This window comes from Cimex lectularius, unplaced genomic scaffold (assembly GCF_000648675.2).
Source record: "Cimex lectularius strain Harlan isolate CLEC.00 unplaced genomic scaffold, Clec_2.1 scaffold23, whole genome shotgun sequence".
NCBI classification, from domain to species: Eukaryota; Metazoa; Arthropoda; class Insecta; order Hemiptera; family Cimicidae; genus Cimex; species Cimex lectularius.
In genome coordinates, this window is record NW_019392690.1 from 1,638,041 (window position 1) to 1,658,815 (window position 20,775).

Genomic DNA, 20,775 nt, shown 5'->3' on the forward strand with positions numbered 1-20,775 from the left:
GTGATATCAAATTTTACAAAAAATTGTGTAATTAACTCTGACATACATTATTATTAAACTAAAATGTCATACAGCAAGAATAATACAATATCGCATATATTTCAAGAGATCATTGCACAAACATTGTGGTTATATCACAAATATGCTGATGAAAATGCTGAAATTGGTTTTTATTCCAGTCTAAACGATTCTACATCAAAATTAAGTCTAAGTATAACTCGACTAAATTTCACCAAATGTTTAAGCTGCTTAATTTTTTTTTTCTATTTTGACAAGTCAAAAAAATAATATCAAATAGTCAAGCAAGACCATCGGTATATTGCTTAATTAATTTTTGAGTTTTTACAAATGGCCCTGAGCAATACATTTATAATTTAACACTGGGATAGTTCATTACTCACAGTAACTTTTTTATATTTTTACTTAGCCTATTAATGCTTTATTTTTTAATATAAAAAATATATTGCTCCATGCATTGGGTTTAATATGACATGGTGTTTTGGCAACAGGGTTTTTAATATAATAGCAATCGTACAATAATATCAGGAAAACAAATAGCAGCAGATTATGAATGCTATCGATAAATTTATTTATTTTTCGTGCAAAATATGACACTTTATTTGTAAGCTCACATTGCATTTATGAAAAAAATAATACATTTTTTAAATTTATAACACTGAAATGAAAACTTTTCTTTAGATTGATATGTTTAATATAAAAAGTTCATATAACATGTCCATAAAATAAAATAGAAAATAATAGTCATTGATGCATTTGAATACAATAAAAATGAGGCCCAAAGTGAGTCAAGAGCCAACTAATAGGAAGTTAACTTGCGTGTTAATCGTGCAGACGAAAATAAAAATTTAAACCGTGTTTATTATTACAAAAACCTTCTGAGCAATCTGACTCCTGCAGAGCGGGCACTGGGCCAGCTTCTGTGAACAACCTCGGCAACAGCACAAATGGCCACATGGCACAAACACTAACTCGCACTAAAATCAGGTTTAAACATTAGAATATAAACATTGTAATTTATATTTTGTGATTGTTACCTCGCTATTCATGCAAATGACGCATTCTGTATCATAATCGACAGGCGGAGCTGTAGGACTGGGACCTGCTTCGTCCTGATACTCTGGAGCAGTCGCAACAGCTTTTTTAGTGATATAATTCCTAATGGCTTTATACACAGCAAACTTCTCCTCTTCATCAGTAATACCGACCTAAAAATAAGATATTAATTTAATTTGATTTATAATTTTTTTAAGTATAAAGTGTGGTTGGGATAAAAAATTGTGTCATGAATGGGACTTGAACTCAAGACCTCCCGCTCTATACCCAGGTGCCCTAAAGCTGGTTTTCCATTGCGCGAAAAAAATCATCGTGCAACTAAACGTTTGAATCACTTACGAAACAACACTGTCTCAGGTGTGGGGAGAGGTGTACTTGTTCATTTTTCCATTGCTAAAACTTGGCTTGTTCTTCTCAATGGATCAGATCCCTTATATAATTTTGATAGCTACCCATGAGATTGGTCGGTAACTCATAAGAAAGGCTTCAAAAACTTTTTTCAATGAATAAGTATGTACATATTATATTACTTGACCCATCCCTACGATGAAATACATGTCAAAAAAAATAAACCCTCTTGATTTCTCAGGTTTCAGTTAATACATTTTTAGGGTAATATGTTGAATTTTGTACTGGCCCAATTGTAACAGATTAATCAGGAAAAACTACACTAGTCAGGATACACCCACAAAATATTTATTTAAAAAAAAGAAAAAAAAAGGAAAAATGTATAATTACAGCTTTTAAGTTCTCAAACGAGACTTCATCAAGCTCAAGATTGAGCAATGCAGGGAGGTGCTGTGGGACGCCCAAGAGTACCATCTCCTCCACGAGACTGTTGTCAAGCCTGATCTGGCATTCTAGCAGTTTCTGGTACTGCTCTAGCCAGTAGTCCGGACTCTCCTCTGGTCTGCGCTCCTCCATTCTTCTCAAAATGTTTAAAAGCTGGGTCTTCCTCTCATCTTGTTTTGCGAGGACAGAGACGAGTAGTTCGGAAAGCTGACACCTCTTACTGCTAAGCTCACACTGCCAAATGATTAAAAATTAATTTTCATTTTAAAAATAAAATTGATATTTTAAATTACTTGAAGCTGTTCGAGGTTGAATTTTTTCTTTTTTAACTCCAAGCTAGTCAAATGGGCGAGCTGTCTCTCAATAATTTTCAACTGGGCGGTCAGCCTCCATGATTCGAGGTCGTTCTTTTCGAGCAATTTGGCAACTGCGGCTTCCTGCATCGTCTCATTTTGGCCTATCGAATTAACGATTGAGCTCTGATCGTTGAGTTTGTTTGCAAAAAGGTTTGCTAACTGTTCATCCCACTCAACCTCCCTTAAAATATATGAACAAAGTTTTTTGTAAACTCTGATGAATAATCATAATAAAAAAAGGACAACCTGGATAGTGAGTCTTTAACAAGTTGGGCTCGAATATCTTCATGCTCCATTATTTTAAGACCTTCCTCTTCAATGAGGTTTCCCATATCATCTAAAAAATAAATTGTTAAATTAAAATTTTATATTTTTTCTTTAGAAAATCATTCTGCTTATAAAATTTAGAAAATAAAATTGCCTTTACCTATATAAGTTGGTATTATTGCTATCAGCAAATTAGATAGATAGAATACTTTATTTTATAATTTTGTGCACATCATGAAACATATTTACAAAAGTATATACAACATGGAATTAAATCTGTCCACAGAAATCTACTCAAGCCAAACGCAATGATTATCTCTTGCCCTGGCCCAGAAACACCCTTCTCTTATGAATAGAAAAGGTGTAATTTTTCACCAGGACTCATACAAAGGTATACAATGAAGCTTGTTGGGGGAGTCTTACCACACCCTCCATACTCTCCTGACTACGCCCTGACTTTTACCTTTTCTTAGCAATGGACAATCCTATGCACTATCGGGAGTCCAATAATTGTTAACAGCTGTAATTTTGTTTTGTAAGTCCCGGGACCCTAACTTTTATAGAAGGGCTTGTAACTGTTTTGGAAAACTTTTTATATGCCTGAATAAAATATTTTAAAACTAATTTTAATTGTGATAATTATTAATCCCTTTAAGCCTGCATGAACTTTTCTGATTACCTACTACAACAAACTCTTTTATAATCTACCTGAAATAATTTTAATTAACGAATAATTTTTATATAAACTTACTTAAAATTTCTTTCTTTCTCAAATCAACATCTAAGTTGTGCTGGAAAAGGATTTCCTCAGCAGCATGATCCATCTCCTGCTGTTGAATTATCCTCCATGGTTGTCTTTCCGCTTTGCCTATTTGAAGCATCTTTTTAATGATCACGTCAGAGCTTTCTTCCACTGGAATCATCGAAAGAAATCATAAATTTTTTTCTTCTGAGGCTGATTTTTGAGCGGACTCACTTTGCTTCAGATGAGTTACCAACTTGGACCTTTCGGCCTCCTTTTTGTTCTGGAACTTGAGCACCTCTTCAGCTATTTTCATCTGCTGTGCCTTTAAGTCTTCGACCAGCTGAAATATCCACGTGTTTTTAAAAAAGCATAAATTTTTTTTCGCAAATCAATTACCTTGTCTTTTCCTTCTTTCAACATATTGTGGAATCTAATTTCCTGTTCCTTCTGAACTGCCAATTCTCTTTCAATAGCTCGACACTCCATCTGTTTTCCCTCCTGACAGGCATATTAAATAAACATATTTATGAAAAATGTTTTATACAATTTAATAGCAGTTAAGAATAAAGAGTAAACTTACAAAAAACACAAAAATGCAAGAATAATTTAGCAGCAAAATAAATAAGCATTAACAAGTGTAATTTGCTATGTTGAAAAAGCTTACCACGAAAACAAATGCTCAAATGATAAAATAAAGGATAAAATAAAATATAACTTAACTAGCGATGATACTAAACGTGCCTTTTTTTTCTCCAACGCCAATAACTTTTCCTAAAAGTGTAATAAAAATAAGTAATTGTTAAAATCAAACATTCAATTTCTGAAAAGTGTAATAAAAATTAATCTTTGTGTTAAGTTCAGTGTTCGATAAGTCAAATAACTATTGTGGGACAAAAATTACAGATTGACAGTTCAATTTTTGAGAAATTTCGTATATGCTGTCTGCAGGTTAAATAATAGCTTGGTCGGTACAAATCATTTTGATCTATCTATCCTTGCTGGGTTGGTGTGCATTTTGATATTTTCAAAGTTGGATCTGGAGGTTTTTAAAAAAATCAAGCCTTGACTCTAAACTCCAATCAAAATTCACTCACTATGAACATTGAAGTTGTTGACAAGCCAAAAGGTGTCTGTCAGGCCAACCCAACGAGGACAGACAGATCAAAATGATAGTAACACCCAAATTGTTAATAAGCATTGTTATCTAATTTTCAGGTTCATAATGATTATTATGATAGCAATAAAATAAACAAATAAGCAAATAATGATAAACATGAGAACAATATTTAATAAGGTTGTTCAGTTATCGACCAACTTTGATTATAATATGGTTTGGGATGTTATTGGGTATGAGGTCTTTCAATGAATCTTACACTGTATTATACAGTTGCCAAGCTTTCAGCTCTATATTTGGCCTTCCTCAGGGCAATGTACGACATCTTAAATAAAAATAATAGTGTAATAACCATTTAAAAGTCAACAAGTTGTCAACCTCTCTACACGTTTTTAACAAAAATTTCTGGCCATCAACGTCCCCTTCCCCCCAAAATTACATAATGACTCATGTGATCATCAACAGCACTTGTGCTGACCAGGTATTTCAATATACCTGACTTGACAGAAATAAATGATCTTACAATGCCACTATTTTTTATTAAAAAAAAAAAAAAAAAAAAATTAAAGAATAAAAAATCATGCAAACTAGCCAGCAATTTTATTCAAATCCAACAATTAACCTGAATCAGCTTATCTTGGGATGAACTGTAGGCAAGGTTTTTGTTGTCATGTTGTGAAGTCTTCTTCTCTTCCTTAAACTCAACGACTCCTTTATAAGCAACTCCCATTTCTTAAGATCGGTAAAAAACACATCCAAACTCAAAATCAAAACAATAAGATGAAAAAATATCAATAAAGACATACGCAGGCCAAGAAAAGTCAGTACGGCGTTGGTGCCCTGCAGGACAACATCATTGGGTGGATGGAAGAAACGACCGATGTCAAGGACAAGTTGGCAAAGGCGAGGGCAAAGGCACAGGTTGTCTGGCAACGTGCATAGTGCAGGGTTGCCCTGAAGATACAACTCTTCGAGGCTCATCATCGCCGACATCCCTTGTGGCAGTTTCTTGAGCCGATTGAACGGACAGCTCAACACTCGCAGTTCCTTAAGCTCACAGATTGAATCCGGAAGCGACTTTATAAGGTTGTTATTTAAATATAATTCCTAAAAAAAAGCGTGTCAATGATGAACACAAAAATTACATTTTTAACTTACTTTCAGATTCGTAAGGTAACAAATATTATCCGGGATTGTGCTGAGGTTGTTGGAACTGAGATCTAGAATGTTCAGCAAGCTCAAGTCCTCCAGAGACCCACCACCAGATAGGGAGTTTAGGCAGTTATGCTATACAAGATCAAAAGGTCAAATAGATCTATTAAAACCGAAAAGCTAACTGAGTAGCTTACGTGCAAGAGGAGTGATTCCTTCCGCAGGACTTTGCAGACTGAGTATACACCTTTAGGCACGACTTTCAAATCACAGTCAGACAGATCAAATATCGGATCGGGATCCTCTTTGGCCTTTAAGAAAAGCAATTAAGAAGGATAGATGATAAAAGTTTGACATGAAATGACTACCAGGTACAGCTTGTGCTCCAGTCGAGCCTTGTAGTCCACGCCCTTTAGGCTGGTTTTCCTGAAGAACGACATTATCTTCGAGGCAAACTCTCATACTGGAACACTGGGGGTGGTTGGTGGTTTTTAACTGCTTTAAACTAAAATAAATTAAAAAAACGGGAGAAATAAAACGATAACCTTCACATAATAACAAACGGAAGGTATCGTTATCACAGATCACGTGTATCGATTGTCGAGGGCGGGATCAACCCTCTAGCGACGCCATTATTTTTTTTTTTTTTTCAAGTCAAATTAATTCAGTTGAAACTTTGAAAGTCAAAAATGATGAAGTATGATAGTCGACGTAAAGACTGGCAAGTATAAAGAGCCTGGCATAAGGAAAATCTGTAAGATTTTAGTTCAACTCTACCATTTGAAATATTTTTATTTTAAATCTAAGTAGTTGTTCAAAAGTTGTTAATTTCGAAAAGATCTGACATTGGCTTATTAAGTCTGGAGTTCCGCAGAAGTCCTTGGATTTTGGTGATTTCCTGAATAGCAGATCAACAAATGACAAGCTAATGAAATTATAAAGTTGATGAAGGAACGTTCTGACTGAGAGTCGACATGTTTCTTTCCCATCTTCTTTAGGTGGTAATTCATGGAGCAATAGCTAGTGTAAAGAGCTAATATTTTCCCAGTTGAAAGGAGTTACTTTGCCTTCCTTTTTGAAAGATTTATAAATCTTTTAGCTTCCCTCATACCTGGTGCTTGGATTTGTCTCTGTCCTATGGAAGAGAGAGCTGTCCCTTATTTGGCTAGTTGGTCAGTCTGTACCGTCCTGTCCCAAGACCCTGCTCAAGGTAAGTTTGTTGTAATCTATGGCCATTAGGCATTCATAGTCTAGTTTAGAGCTAAAATTATACGACGTGTAAAGTTCTTTATTACTTTCCTGGTTGTACCAGAGTTGGGTTGCATGGACCTCATTTGGAAGTTTATTGGGTCCAGTCCAAGGAGTTTTCACAGGGTATATTTTTACCCCTTCACCAAACTCCATCTCAGATCCATCAGTATACCATATTCGGGCCCCTTCTTGAAAGTTTAGGTTGTCTTTTTTCCAAAGTTCTCTGTCACTTGGAACGGTTTGTCAAAGTGGAACTTTCCTTTAATTTTTATCAGCTATAGCTGTAGATATATAATTTATTTAAATTCTCTTTAGCATTTTTTGTCAGAATCTTCTTAGATCTGATTTTATTTCTTTGTATAGTTGGCACTCAGGAATAGTTGGCATTCTCAAAAATCACTTTTTGGACATAAATATGTAAGGGTGGAAAGTCGAGTGCAGTCTCCTTTCCATAATACATTCCTATATTATGTCAGACTTTGCAGTGTGTTTTGTGATCCATTTGCAGTATTTTGGCCAGATAAGGTGGCCATAGTGTCAGTGTTGTCTCCGAGAGAAAAAATAATATATACGCATATAAGATATATTTTGATATGTGCATTGTCTTGAAGGTGGGCTGTCACAGGATAGCAGATTCCTCAAGTGTCATGTGTAATTATCATTAGTGTAATAATAAAATATTTTTCTACTACTTGTACAGTGTAATAACGGACTAGGTTTTTTTTTAACAAACTAACAACGTCTTGCAGATGAGTGCAAAGTTTTATGGCAATTTTAGAGGCTTGAAATTTATTTTCATGAGAGTGCACCTTTTTTAAATTCTTGAAATATTGCTAAACAGAAAAATTAAGTAAATTATTTATCCATCCATTGAAATTGTGTGTTCAAGAGGTAGGTAAAAATTGAGTCCGACAGCACGGCGAGGACCGATTACCATTCACCTGCTAGTGTTTATTTTTATTTCAGAAATGGAAAGTCTATTTATTTGACCAATATGTCGTATTTTGTTGAAGGTCTGAGAAACATTTAAATTATTTTCCGCTTCAAGTTTGAAGTTAATCTCTCTGAGGTTTTTTTAAATTAAATTAAATTTTTTAAAATTCTTTTCCTTTCGCAAGTAACCCTTATGAGAGGGAATATATTTTCAGCTGCTCCCGGTTAAGATTGCAGGTGTTTGAAGATTAAATTGTCCATTCAGTTTTTTACAAGTAGGTGCATCAATTTATATTTGATGTTGTTGATCTTTGATTATTTGTTATATAATTAGATATTTTGTTATAATAATGTTTGTTTCATTTTGTTAAATAATAGTTTAATTATGTTATAATATATATATATGTATAAAGAATTTTAAAAAAATTTAATTTAAGAATTCAACTTTTAGTTAGNTATATATATATATCATTTTTTTAAACAATTCTATTAGTTCAAAGTTCATTGAAGTTCTCCTGCTAGGTTGGTGTGATGAGGGGTGGATTGATGTGAAGTCTCTATATATGTATCAGTTTTGCAAATAATTTAGAATATTCCAGCAACAAGCTAGAATATTTTAAAAATCTTATTTGGAACCAATGATGTGCACAGGTCATTTTTTATCCGACCATCCTTACTGATCATCTTCGCTATCCTTTTTTTCTGCAATCAAATGCAACACTCGGTAGGGGAAATATTTTTTTCAGAAGTGGCAACACTGCCGTTAACCCGTCTCGCCAATCCAATTCGCCGGTTCGCTCAAATCGCCAGTCTCCAACCGGCAACTCATGTGGACGGACCGGCTTAGCAACCGCCTTTCCAAATATTGGCGGGAAAGACGACAAAGACGTGAGTTGTCGTTTATTTCGGTTGACATTCCCATATTTAAATTGTTTGATGTCAATTTTAAATAATGAGACAGAGCTGAGCATTAATCTGTTTTAGACGTGCTATTTACATTACTATATATACTCGTCAATGGAACTTCTCTATTCTCAAATTTTTTACCGTAATTAAACAAAATATTAATACGATTTTCCGTAAATTAACTGTGAAACAAATGAGAAATTTCAAAACAGCCGCCGGACAAATGGACTAAATTTGTAAAAATATTCCTCTTTTAAAATATAAAATTTATAAGACCTTCTAAATGAGTTAATCTCACACGGCCTCCTAAATTGGTGAACCTCACATTTATTTGAAACATGTGTTGTTTTTAGTACGGATAAAAAAATAAAAACTGAAAGAAATATATTTTTTTTTAAATTTGCGTAATGTGAGAATTTATGGTTTTTAAGAGCACAATAATTTTATATTTAAAACTAATTCAAATTAGAGATTTTGTAAAATTAAATATAAAAACAATGATATTTTCTTTTAGTTTAGAATTTTTTAATCATAAAATAATTTCTCTCTTAAAACTCACAATTTCTTATGTTTCTCAAATCAAAAGAAGATTAATTTGTTTTTATATTTAATATTTTACAGTTTTTAATTTTAGTTGTAATTAATTTATATATGGTCTTTTATGAGCGGAATGTTTTTATATTTTTTCAAATATACAGAACATAGAACATAATAACCCCATAGGTTATTTAAATGTCTTAAAGAAAGGGTTACTTTGAAATTAAAAAGGATTAACTTTAAGTAATAAAAAAAAGATAATTTGGCGGGAAAAAGGATTAAGAATTTGATGGAATAAAGCTATCTATCATACACGGCCTTAAGTGAGTGCCCAGATATTTTATATTCAAATTGCCTTTTTCAAATTGCACGAATTTTACTTTACGTGCTCACATGTCATGCCATTTCCTAGGTTTTTTGATGTTTTATAGAGAGGGTTAATTTAAATAAAAGATGACAATTTGAAAAATAAAAATTATTAATCTGACAGTTAAAAGGGTTAGCTTGACAGAAAAAACTGTGAGTTAGTGAATTTCACGTGGTCTCCAAAATGGGGGAACCTTGAATTTATTTATTTGAGACAAGAGATACGTTGTTATAGTTGTGCAATAATAAGGCAAAAACTTAAAATCTAAAAAGGAAAAAGGCTGTTACCTGATTTATCGTTTTTTAAGTACATTTATATTATGTAGCTTTATGACCGGCGTTGCTCAGGGGGATAATAAAAAGTTTTATTTAACACATTATTTTGAGTATAAATATTGCTATTGCTAGATAGGAGCATATTTATAAATTAAATGAACACAATTAAATGTTTGATATCAATGATTGTATTTAGTCATGATTAGATATTGACATATATAATATGATTTTTCTTTTGGATTACATTGTATAACATGTAATTACTGTTGCATTAAATAAATGTAAATTCATTGCGATGCTCTTGGATATACAATGTTTTTGGTAATTTGTTTATCATTACTTCAAAAGCCAGTTTAATTGTAATTTGCAATCATTTGAATTGGAAAGCAATTTGTTGGTGTCATTGGTTGGTTGATTAGCACACCCTCTCCTTTGAATTTTACTGAGAATATTAATATTATTCTACAAACAATATGTTGTCGTTTTAAACAATAGAAAAATACAATTCTAGAACAGAGAGTCAAAAAGTCAGAATGTAACATTAAACATTATTAGATATACTTGCAAAACTTCACTTCATAATACAGCAAAATCATCTCTATATTAATATCGAAAAGTAAGAAACTACCAAAAAAACCTATTACCATTGAAAGATGGGTTCAATGTTTCTAAGAAGAATGATAGGAACACCAGCCTTCAGATTAATGATGTGTGGTAGTAATTCAGATAAATCGAATTAATTTATGAATTCAGTTGCATAATTTACTACTTCATCTTGTTTTGTAACGGTGGTTGGGCTCGGGGAGCTGCAAACAGCTAGGTCATTTCATCCCACAACGCAATCATTTCCTAAAAACAACCATTCACACTATAAGATTATTGATTGATTTGTATGTGTATTTTTTAGTACATATTGCTTGATTATAAATAAATGAACGCAATTTTAAGTTTGATATTAATGCATTAATGCATCACAATGTGGGCAAACTTTATTCATACTTTCCACAACCACAACTGGATGCAACCTATATTCAATATTTGAATTATACTGAAATGCAATACGATCAAGTTTTGCCAATTGATTTAATCGATTCATTTGCATCACTATTGACACATTGTTCATTTTGATCACAATAGGGTGAAAATTGTCTTAATTCTCTAATTCTTACTCGACTTGCTTCATTGTGGGCTTCGTGATGTTTTGATTCATAGCAGGTGTGTAATACATGAAATCTAATTTGTTCATTTCGTTGAGTTGTTTCTTCTTTTGTTTCATTTTGTCTTTTATCTCGAATTCTCTTGTTATTTGTGCGACGACCAATATTTTATCGTTTTCGTGGCATAATAACAAAATGCAATTCCAACAGCAATTCTACAACAGCAGTGTGAAAAGACAGATTAAGATTAAACATAATTCGTAATTCAGCAAAATCCGTTCAATTAACGGAACTTTGTAAGCTCATGTTTTATAAAAGTCAGAATGTTAATAAATCCAATTTCCAAAACAACAGTACATTTAATTTAGAATGACCGAGTTCGTTAAAGCAATGTTTATTAATATTTTACTAATTTATAATTGTCCATTTATACATACCTATAAAACAAAATCTGTTTTTACAGTCCTCATCTTTGTACACTAAATAAACGTTCACTTGGAGCATTTTTCTCAAATCTGATGGTTTGGATGAGTGCCTGAGTAGAACCGTCAGGTCACATGCCGATAGTGCGTTCTCCTATCTACACCACTGCTGCCTATCGTAAAGATGCAACGGTGAAGTTCTTCATCTTCCTATATTTATATCAGCGAAACCAATTCTGCAGTTTTTGCGACTATAAAGTATCAGTATTTTGCAACTATAACCGATTCAGTAATTTTTGCGATTATAGAATATTAGCGTAGCTTTTGCGTCTATTGACTGTTAGCGCCTCCAAATCGGAATTTGAAAGACGCGGGAAACGTGTAATTATAAGAAAATGTTATCATTTTGTTTAAATCCTGACGACCCTCATGTGTAATACATGCCATTTTTATAGTTTCTAAACACTCCCAGGACTGTTTGAACAAACTGAAATTTTCATCGAAATCGCTCTATTGAGTGCTAGAAGCTCGAAATCGGAATTCGAAAAATGTATCTATCATTCCGGCAGCCGGAGGCCCGTCTGGACAGCTGACAGCTGAGAAAATGGGCGCCACAAATTCCTGAAATCCTGACGCCCATTATTTGTTATATGCCCATTTTATAGTTTCTAAATCCGTCCGGCACTAATAAAAGCAAATTGTGAAAGTTCCATCGAAATCAGTTTAGTAGTTTTCGTTTTTACGATTAACACACATACGGTCATTCACTTTTATATACAGGGTGTATTAACTTCTATAGTCCACCAATTTAATTCTGAAAGCAAAAAATGGTCTTATACAAACCCCAAGTTAATTTTGGCTAGGAATTGCGGTAACAGATGTAAAATAACTTTCTCATCTAGCTGGGAAATGTCACTAACTTTGTTATTTTTAATGAGAATCCCGTATTTTTATTGTACGTTTCTATTCGTTTCTAGAGCTTATTTTACAGCCCTTTTACTAAAAGGAAAATTGTTATAGGATTCCTAGCTAAAATTAATTTGGGGTTTGTATATGTCCATTTTTTGCTAAAGTTAATAATTTCCGAATGGGTTGACTATAGAAGTTGATACACCCTGTACATGTTAGATAGATTTCTTTTGGATTGTTTGACTGTATCCAATTAAGTAATTAATAAAAACTATTGTTTTAGAAATTATTTATCATTTTTTTAATCCAGAGTTACCATCAATATTTAAACTGTTCTACTATTTTACATATTCGTATAATATATGTAAAAAACACCTTGGTTTAACGTCAAAATTTTACGACGTGATGGTCCCTAGTACTTTTTCAATTAGTCTCGCTCGGGCAAAACTGGCAACAACGTACACGGTGGTCTTTTTTTCTGTATAGGATTGTTTTTAAATCATGTCAGTTGTGTTCGAGGTCAGTCTCGTTTCGGCGCCGTCGTCTGCGGATGTAGATGCGTTCAGACAAACAAACCGTACCTTCCAAGGTGGCGTTAGACGACCTCATAACGGCCCAAAATATTTCAATAATATGGGTCCAAACGAGAAAATGTTCAATTCATATTGGGGAAAGGCGTGGTAAAAAGAGAAATATTGTTCGTATTTCTTTCAGGGAACTTCATTTTATCTTAAGATGACTGGGTTAAAAAGAAATGTATCTAATAGACAAATTTCTAATGAAAATAATTGGGCCCTTAGAAGACCACATGAAAATTTATTATAATTAAAATAAAAAATTATAAAAATTGATTGATTATTCTTTTAATATGAGGGTTTTTAATATAAAATAATTGGGCTCTTATATAAAAGACACTTAGATTTGCTAAACTAAGTTAATTATAGAATAACGAATTTTTACATAACCGAAAATTTATTATAATTAAAATTAAAAATTATAAAAATTAAATGATTTTTCTTTTAATATGAAGGTTTTTAATATAAAATAATTGGACTCTTATATAAATGACACAATTAAATAACAATTAAAAAATATTTGAAATTAAATATAAAATAAAGGACTTTTTTAATTGTTAGAAATGTGAAAAATTTTTGCTTTTAAGATCCCAATTATTTAATACAAATCTCAAATTTAAAAAAATGTTTTTACCTTTACCGAAAATTTCTTATAATTCAAACTAAAAATTATATAAAACCAAGTAATTCTTCTTTTAATATGAGGGTTTTTAGTATAAAATCCTTTCGGTCGGTGTTTCGGCTCTTTACGGTTTTGTAATTGATCTGAAAAACTAATGAACTAGTTTTTTTTGCGCCTTCTCGGTTATTGATAATTTCTTCCTTTGAAAGAAAAAATTTGCCAGAGGTTTGGCTTATTCCGTCTTCTTTTCCGTAATTCATTTGCATACACGTATTGTTTTATACCTGAAGAATCGTTGGCTTCAACCGATAAAACGCGAAATTCAAATCTTCGACTGACACATTGTTTGTCAAAAAGTTGTATTTACATTTAAACGGCTAACGTCGATACAACGCGAGAAAGTTTTCCGGGCAACTCTCCTAAACTTTCGTACGCGAAGAAATTCAAAAGGGATTCATCCGTGGCCGTATGTCTCTCGCTCATTAGGCTAAATTTGCTAAACTAAGTTAATTATAGGATAACAGTCTTAACCTAAGTGTTTACTTCACGCCATCTACACAGGACTTAAACATAATTTATACGTATACTCTATGCAAAATACATACGAAATGGGGCAATTTAATACAATCAAGTATAATGAGAGTTTCTAATTCGATGTATACGCACATCATCCTCAATGGAAAAAAAATTCTACGTTGGAGTCACAAAACGATATTAACATTTACCTCAGGATATTTGACCAATAATAGAAGCTGGTTTTTCAGTTCGATTTGATGTAACATGATCGTTTTATGCTTCGAACGAAAAACCCACGCCGGAAAACACTTTTTAAACTCGAGGACAACATGTGATTTAATTTTGTTGGATGAAAGTAATTAAATTATGCAAATTTATTATTCGAGACCATATTTTCGAAAGACAATAACTTTTATATTAAGCACAATTCGTATTGACGATAAAGCACATATTTTTTAAATGTTTAAACTTTTATTTTTGTTAAATTTTCAAATTTTTGTTCTGTTACAAATTGTTTCAAAGTTTAAAAGCGAGGTTATTAGGTTTTTTGATCAATGAACAGGTTAACTTTTTACACTTCTATACTTCAAAGCACGTGCTACCGAAATGAGTCCAATATTTTTGCTGTTGCAGTAAAAAGTGGGTCCAAAAAGGCCATGAATATTTTTCTGGTTCTCTCAACATTAGCATAGCTTCCTGAAGTATTGTTTTCCCTCAAGTTAATCGGATTATTTCATAACTTTTGCTTAACCTACTTTTCACTACAGCCCCAGATATATATTTAATAATTGCATAAATAAAACTAATTAAAAGCCAATTTCATTCAACCTTTTTAATTTTCTATTAAATGTTTTACCTTTAAATGTACCCTTTTTAATTTAAAATGAACCTTTCTTTAAAACATTAAAAAAAATCTAGGCGATGGTATGAAATGTGAAGTAGAAAGCACGCAAAGTAACATTACTTCATTATATATATATATATATATTTAAAAAAAAATTGGCTCTTAGAACACCATATGAAAATATAATTATATTAAAATGAAAAATTGTATAAAATTAAGTATTTGTTTTAAGTTGCAAACTTGTTGTTTCTGGAAAATTATATTATTTTTATTTTGAATACGTTTCAGGATTTTTTCCTCATCTTCAGCGTCTAAATATTTTATAAACAAAATTAATTATACCGAAATTAGCGTATTAGACACACACTATATTTAAAATACTGTAGGTCTTTAGGAAATTACATGAAAAAAACTTCTTATAATAAAATGAAGTATAAAAACAAATGATCCTTCCTTTAATTTGAGATTTCTTTTAAATAGAAAATAATTTAGCTATTAGAAGACCACATGAAATTAATTATTATTATACTTAAAAGTTATATAAAATTAAGTATAAAAACAAAGGATCCTTCTTTTAATTTGAGATTTCTTTTAAATAGAAAATAATTTAGCTCTCAGAAGACCCCATAACATTAATTATAATTATAATTAAACGTTATATAAAATTGAGTATAAAAACAAATGATCCTTCTTTTAATTTGAGATTAATTAATTTGGCTGTTAAAACTCATCTTTTCTTACATTTCTCAAATTTAAAAAAAAATTTATATTTAAGTTTATAAACTTTGTAACTTTAATTACAATTATTTTTCATATTGTGGTTTATGTCAGGGCCCAATGATTTTGTATTTCGAAAAATGCAAAAAAATAAATTCTCAAATCAACAAAAATTTTAATTTATTTTCTTATATTTCATACCATCGACTAAGCTTTTTTAATGGTTTAAAGAAATGTAAAAATCGCTTAGTTAAATCGGCTTTTGATCGATTTATACTTAAGATAATTTTATATTCGATATTACTTAAGTAGGAAAAACAATAAGATTAAAATGTGTTTTGACAACATGCGCCTAGTGCTGCGAGGTCTAGACCACAGCCAAGCATTGCACTACCAGAAATTCCTTCCCCTGCCCGACTCTATAGACGACCATTGAACAGCCCAAATTTCCACCGTCCTTGCTACTATCTGTGTAAATATTCAAGGCTAATGCCCATTGTCTTGCTCCTCCAATGGCCACCTAACGGTGAGGTACACTTACTGCCTGAAACCTTGAAATATGTTTGATGTTGATATGTGTCTGTACACTATCTGGGGTGATCCTATAGTTATTTATCCAAACGGATTGAAGTTTCGGGGAGAAGAACATAGTTGTCTAATTATCAATTGTTTATGCAGGATGTTGCTGATTATAGTTTTTTCCCGACGAATTAACCCTTTTTATTTGAAATGAACCATTTTTTATAGTAAATTAACCCTTTTTAATATCGAATAAATCCTTCCTTAAAGTAAAAAATAAACATGTAATGTAAAATGCCTGTCTATTTGCAATTCTTTTGAAATTTAAAAGAATTGGGCTCTTAGAAAACGATATAAAATTAATTACAATTAAAATTAATAATGATATGAAATTAAATATAATTAAGAGATAATATAAAAAAGATATAATTATTAAATATAAAACAAGAGATTATTATTTTAATTTGAAAAGTTTTCCTACCACAAGGAGTAATGTCAATATTTTTATTCCGACTCCACCAAAAATTAAAATTCCTCTGATTATCACAGGTGTTACTCTTATCTCATGTGTCAATAGTTTTTTGAAACCAAAACAGTACAAGTTTAAACCGGAATGAGTGACTTTTTAAAACGTGATTCGGCATTAAAAATCCGTGAGATACAAAGCTGACGTCTTAATCTTAACTTTCTTCCAAAATCTCTCGTGAAATTGTCTTTCAACTTCGTTTAATCTCTTAATGACCTCTAATCGTTTCAACGCCGTTTTTTAATCTTTAAACTAGGCCTAATTTTTTAAATCTCAACTACTCTCATTCATGAAGGATGGATGCCAGATAAAAAGACCATTATGAAATTATTTCTGAGACCGTCTATATCTCGGGTTTTGAACAGCTAGACTTCGATGATGGGCTCGTCTCAAATTGATAAATCGGAATATATAATTTTGATAAGTGTTCGATTGTCAGTACGATAAATTGGCAGATAAAACTCGGCGAAATAATGATGGTATCAACATTTTCTATTTTTGGCAACAGTCGTTAGAAATTAATCAAAACCAGTCTTTTCTTAACATTTTATGACAAATGACATTTAAATTCACCAAGCTTCGTGCAAGATTGTTCGCGTGTATGTCCGACATATGAAGGGCTCACTTTACAAACGATCCAAACTTTTTTCCACTTCGATCAAAGAGTGCTATCAAGAAGGTCTTGTTATAGTCCACATAATAATAAGGGGTTAGTATGTTGTTTAATCTTTTTTGAAAAGTTGGCTCTTACAGTTTGTTGTTTTGAACGATCTTAAAGCTCATCATAAGGTTGAAGGATTTACAACCTTACAAGCTTTAATTTTGAAATCCGCATCGTTGAAAACAACGAACTGTGAGTAAGATCCAACTTTTCAGAAAAGACGAATGTTATTCCATAAACCTACCATTAGATCACGACCAACCGGATATTTGTAACTTTGATACGTTTATCGAGACAAGTCTCGAGTGGTGTAAGCTGAAAATAAATTGCGATTTCCGGGTGACATCATTGATTTAATTTGCTCATATGTTGAGTTTGTGACTTAACTCCGTGTGTGATAGTGATCTACGCCTACTCGAAGCTATTACCGCCTTATTTTGGTTGTCAGCGAAAGCTGTTTTGATTTAAGACCAACATAATTTAAACGTCCGAGTTTGCACAAATTTTACTACCCATTAATTAAATAGAAGTAAAATTTAACAATTAATCCTGATTGAAATTTACGAAAATATAAACAAGGTTACCGATTTTTAAATTTTAACTAAAAAAATTTGAGCTGTAGGCTGTTGTTTTTGTAATAATTATATAAAAACAAAGACAAATAAGAATGAAGAGTGATGTCAGAAAGCCTTCCTTTTGTCGTTTAGGAATCTCGTTAAGCCGGAAAATGGAAAAGTAAATAACTCAGCTTTAATAAGCAGAAAAGGGGGAAGATACTGAAATCCTCTTACTCATAAAACTGAATGGAAATGTAACAACCATTTAACGACATTCGCGCTCCCAGAATCTAAACTAGGTACCGAGATTACGTCTTAGCTGTTTTATTAATTGTGTACATGGAGAGAATGAAAATATTCCCTTTTAGGGCGTTTTCCTGTTTACGGCAACAAGGAACGACGAAATTCACTCGGTGAAAATGATACGTTTACAAAAGAAATTAACTTCAAGAAGGCAAAGGGGGGCCGTATTAAGCTATTAAACTTGTCAGTCAGCCAAGCTAATTTCATTTTCCTGGTTTGAAATTTTTTTTTTTGTACACACTGACAGTAAGGGAAAAACAATATTGCTTATGAAATTTTCCTCAATGAACAATATTTTAATACAATAAAACAGGGATTTCTGCAGTGTCTGAAAATTGAGAAGCCAAAAATTAATTACAAACACAGCACATTTTGGATTTGAATTTGGATCTATATAGGCTCAAATGAACATGTGTCGAGTTGAGCCTATTCGCTTCTTGTAGTCCACCGGCAATTCCAGCTTTTGCTATTTACATTAAATTGCCGGCTGACTCGAGAGTCACCCACCCCAGGTCTTGGCAATCGGAGGGCAGACGTCAGTCTTATCCTTCAGCCACCGAGGTTGGGTTCCAAGTGTTGTCAACAGTGAGGTCAATTTAGCACCCAACGCATGCAATTCCAAACCCATTCGCACATTCTTAAATACATTCACTCCTATTTACATACTACTCATTCAATTAGGGTTGTGGAGTTCTCGATATTTTTCCATTACATTGTACAACTAACCCAATTGAGGGTCGATGGGTACTCGATAATCCGCCTCTTACATCACACATTCACGCTAATAAATATATTCACTCTCAACACAACTAGGTATACACAACTATTATTACTATATACAATAGAAAAACCCCATTTCCTCCAAGAATAGGAATAGGGGACCCAAATACTCGTTGCCGCGCTCAAAAACAATTCCCAAATCGGGCAGCATTCCTGCGTGCTCTCTCTCACACAACGCATTCAAGACTTAAAAAAAAATGTTTTGTAGGGTTAGTTTTGCAGTAATGAGAAGTGGCCTTTTTATTCAAAATTGTATTTTTCTCTTTTTACGTAGTGTCGACGTTCGAGCCATTTGCTCGTCTTCTGGAACTATTATTTATATAAAGAAACCTTATATTAGATTATTTATTATTAAAAAGTTAGTTTATTATTAAAAAAATAAATAATAAACCATAACTTTTTAAATAATAAATCTAGTATAAGTTATTCAGATATCGTGAGATGCGGTCGGGTATGATGTAGGTTTCAGAAAAACATTTTCTTTATCGTGGCACGATAAAGAAAATGTTTTTCTGAAACCTACATCATACCCGACCGCATCTCACGATATCTGAATAACTATCGATTAACGGTCACTAATCTCTACACATATCTAGTATAAGGTTTTTTTCTATATAAATACTAGTTACAGAAGATGAGCAAACTGCTCTAAACGTCTAAAATTCTGTAAAAAAGATAAAAATAAAGTTTTAAATTAAAAATAACTCGTGCACAACCTAACCCTAAAAAATAAAATTTATACAATTTCATGTGGAAAAGAAAAAACAAGTATAAAACGTTGATTTAATTAATCAAATTACTAATCACTCATACACACCACTTCCTCCTTACACGAAGAGATGAAAAGGATTCCAATAAATGGAAATCACACCGACTCAAAACTGAAGCTGGCGAGATGGTGAAACTTGTTTATTAGACCATAGCAGCGAGAATAGGCAGACCAAATGATCGGAAACAACCAGCTTGTTTATATTGTGTAATAATAATAATGTGTCAACGAAGGTTGAAATCAAAGAATGCTTCATCAAAAAGACCGTCATGTTCGAAGGTTGTAATTTATTGGCATAAATTGTTCTATCTGAAAACGGACATTTTAACAATTTTTCTGTAAAAACGTTGTTAAAATTTTTTAATTTTGTACAAACGAGCCCAGCATCATTTAAATACATAGGTGCTTCCGACATCACAAAATGTTTTTGAAATACGGAAGACTAAATTTATATAAAGGAATGATTATTTGGAAAAAGGAAATGACTGTAAAAAAGTAGCTTATTTCGTACCATTTTGATCCATCATGGTGATTTGTAATTTGTTCCCTCCAATCCTTAATGGTGGAGAGACTTTATTGATATTACAACCTAGCGCTATTAACGTAGCTAATAATTAATCCTCCTTTACTACCATAGACAATAAAACTTATATATGTAACATGCTTTTTCACCAAATCACTGCACCAATAATAAATCATGTGGCTAGAGGGGTTTGAGTCTTCTGGCAAGGTATTTGACGTCTTCAGTTTCACTTTTGTAGTCTTTGATGGTAGGCTAAAGCGGCTTTATAGTTAGCTTCCTATATTTTCCGTTTAGAGGTCACGGTGGACGTTTTCATTCATCATGTACAGTACATTGACCACGCTTCTCGTTACTCTATTATGAAATCTGTATGAGTTGGCGGTTGGTCTTGCTGGCACAGCCCCAGAGCTAGATGTCGTAAATCTACATATCTTAAGGACCTGTTGATTAAGTAAAAGTTTACTTTCAGTAGGTAATGGAGAGTTTCTGCCCATTAACCAGTACGTTTTCGGGAATATGATGGTGAGTTCTTCACACAGTATTAAGGACGTGCAAAGTTTTTTTCAACCTCTCCCATACCGCCTGAGGTCGACGCTGCTTATTGCC

General features: G+C 32.3%; 2 protein-coding genes across 3 annotated transcripts in view; one reads left to right on the forward strand and one right to left on the reverse strand.

The window, feature by feature from the left end:
* Positions 1-6: 6 nt before the first annotated feature.
* Positions 7-6,074, reverse strand: LOC106664867 (E3 ubiquitin-protein ligase LRSAM1-like). 2 transcript variants are annotated; one of them, XM_014390913.2, is made up of 14 exons: positions 5,869-6,074; positions 5,698-5,811; positions 5,507-5,635; positions 5,155-5,455; positions 4,971-5,080; positions 3,976-4,005; positions 3,631-3,732; positions 3,466-3,574; positions 3,241-3,402; positions 2,469-2,559; positions 2,160-2,403; positions 1,813-2,100; positions 1,056-1,226; positions 7-995 (listed from the first exon to the last, which is right to left on the reverse strand). In XM_014390913.2, the coding sequence occupies exons 1-14, from the start codon at positions 5,938-5,940 to the stop codon at positions 867-869; spliced, it is 2,052 nt and encodes a 683-aa protein (XP_014246399.1). In that variant the 5' UTR covers positions 5,941-6,074; the 3' UTR covers positions 7-866. The 2 variants fall into 2 exon arrangements, with proteins under 2 accessions (XP_014246399.1, XP_014246408.1); XM_014390922.2 differs by lacking the exon at positions 3,976-4,005.
* Positions 6,075-8,545: 2,471 nt separating this feature from the next.
* Positions 8,546-20,775, forward strand: part of LOC106661441 (probable 3',5'-cyclic phosphodiesterase pde-5) — a 257,518-nt gene continuing 245,288 nt past the window's right edge. Inside the window, exon 1 of the mRNA XM_024225891.1 lies at positions 8,546-8,572. The gene's annotated coding sequence lies outside the window, so the exon portion shown is untranslated. The remainder of the gene's footprint in view (positions 8,573-20,775) is intronic.

Coding starts and splice junctions, on each gene's coding strand:
- LOC106664867 (XM_014390913.2), bottom strand. CDS start 5,940: ATGTCGTTCTTCAGGAAAACCAGCCTAAAGGGCGTGGACTACAAGGCT. Junction 2,101..2,159: donor TCAACCTCGAACAGCTTCAA/GTAATTTAAAAT, acceptor ATCATTTGGCAG/TGTGAGCTTAGCAGTAAGAG. Junction 996..1,055: donor TCATTTGCATGAATAGCGAG/GTAACAATCACA, acceptor ACCTGATTTTAG/TGCGAGTTAGTGTTTGTGCC.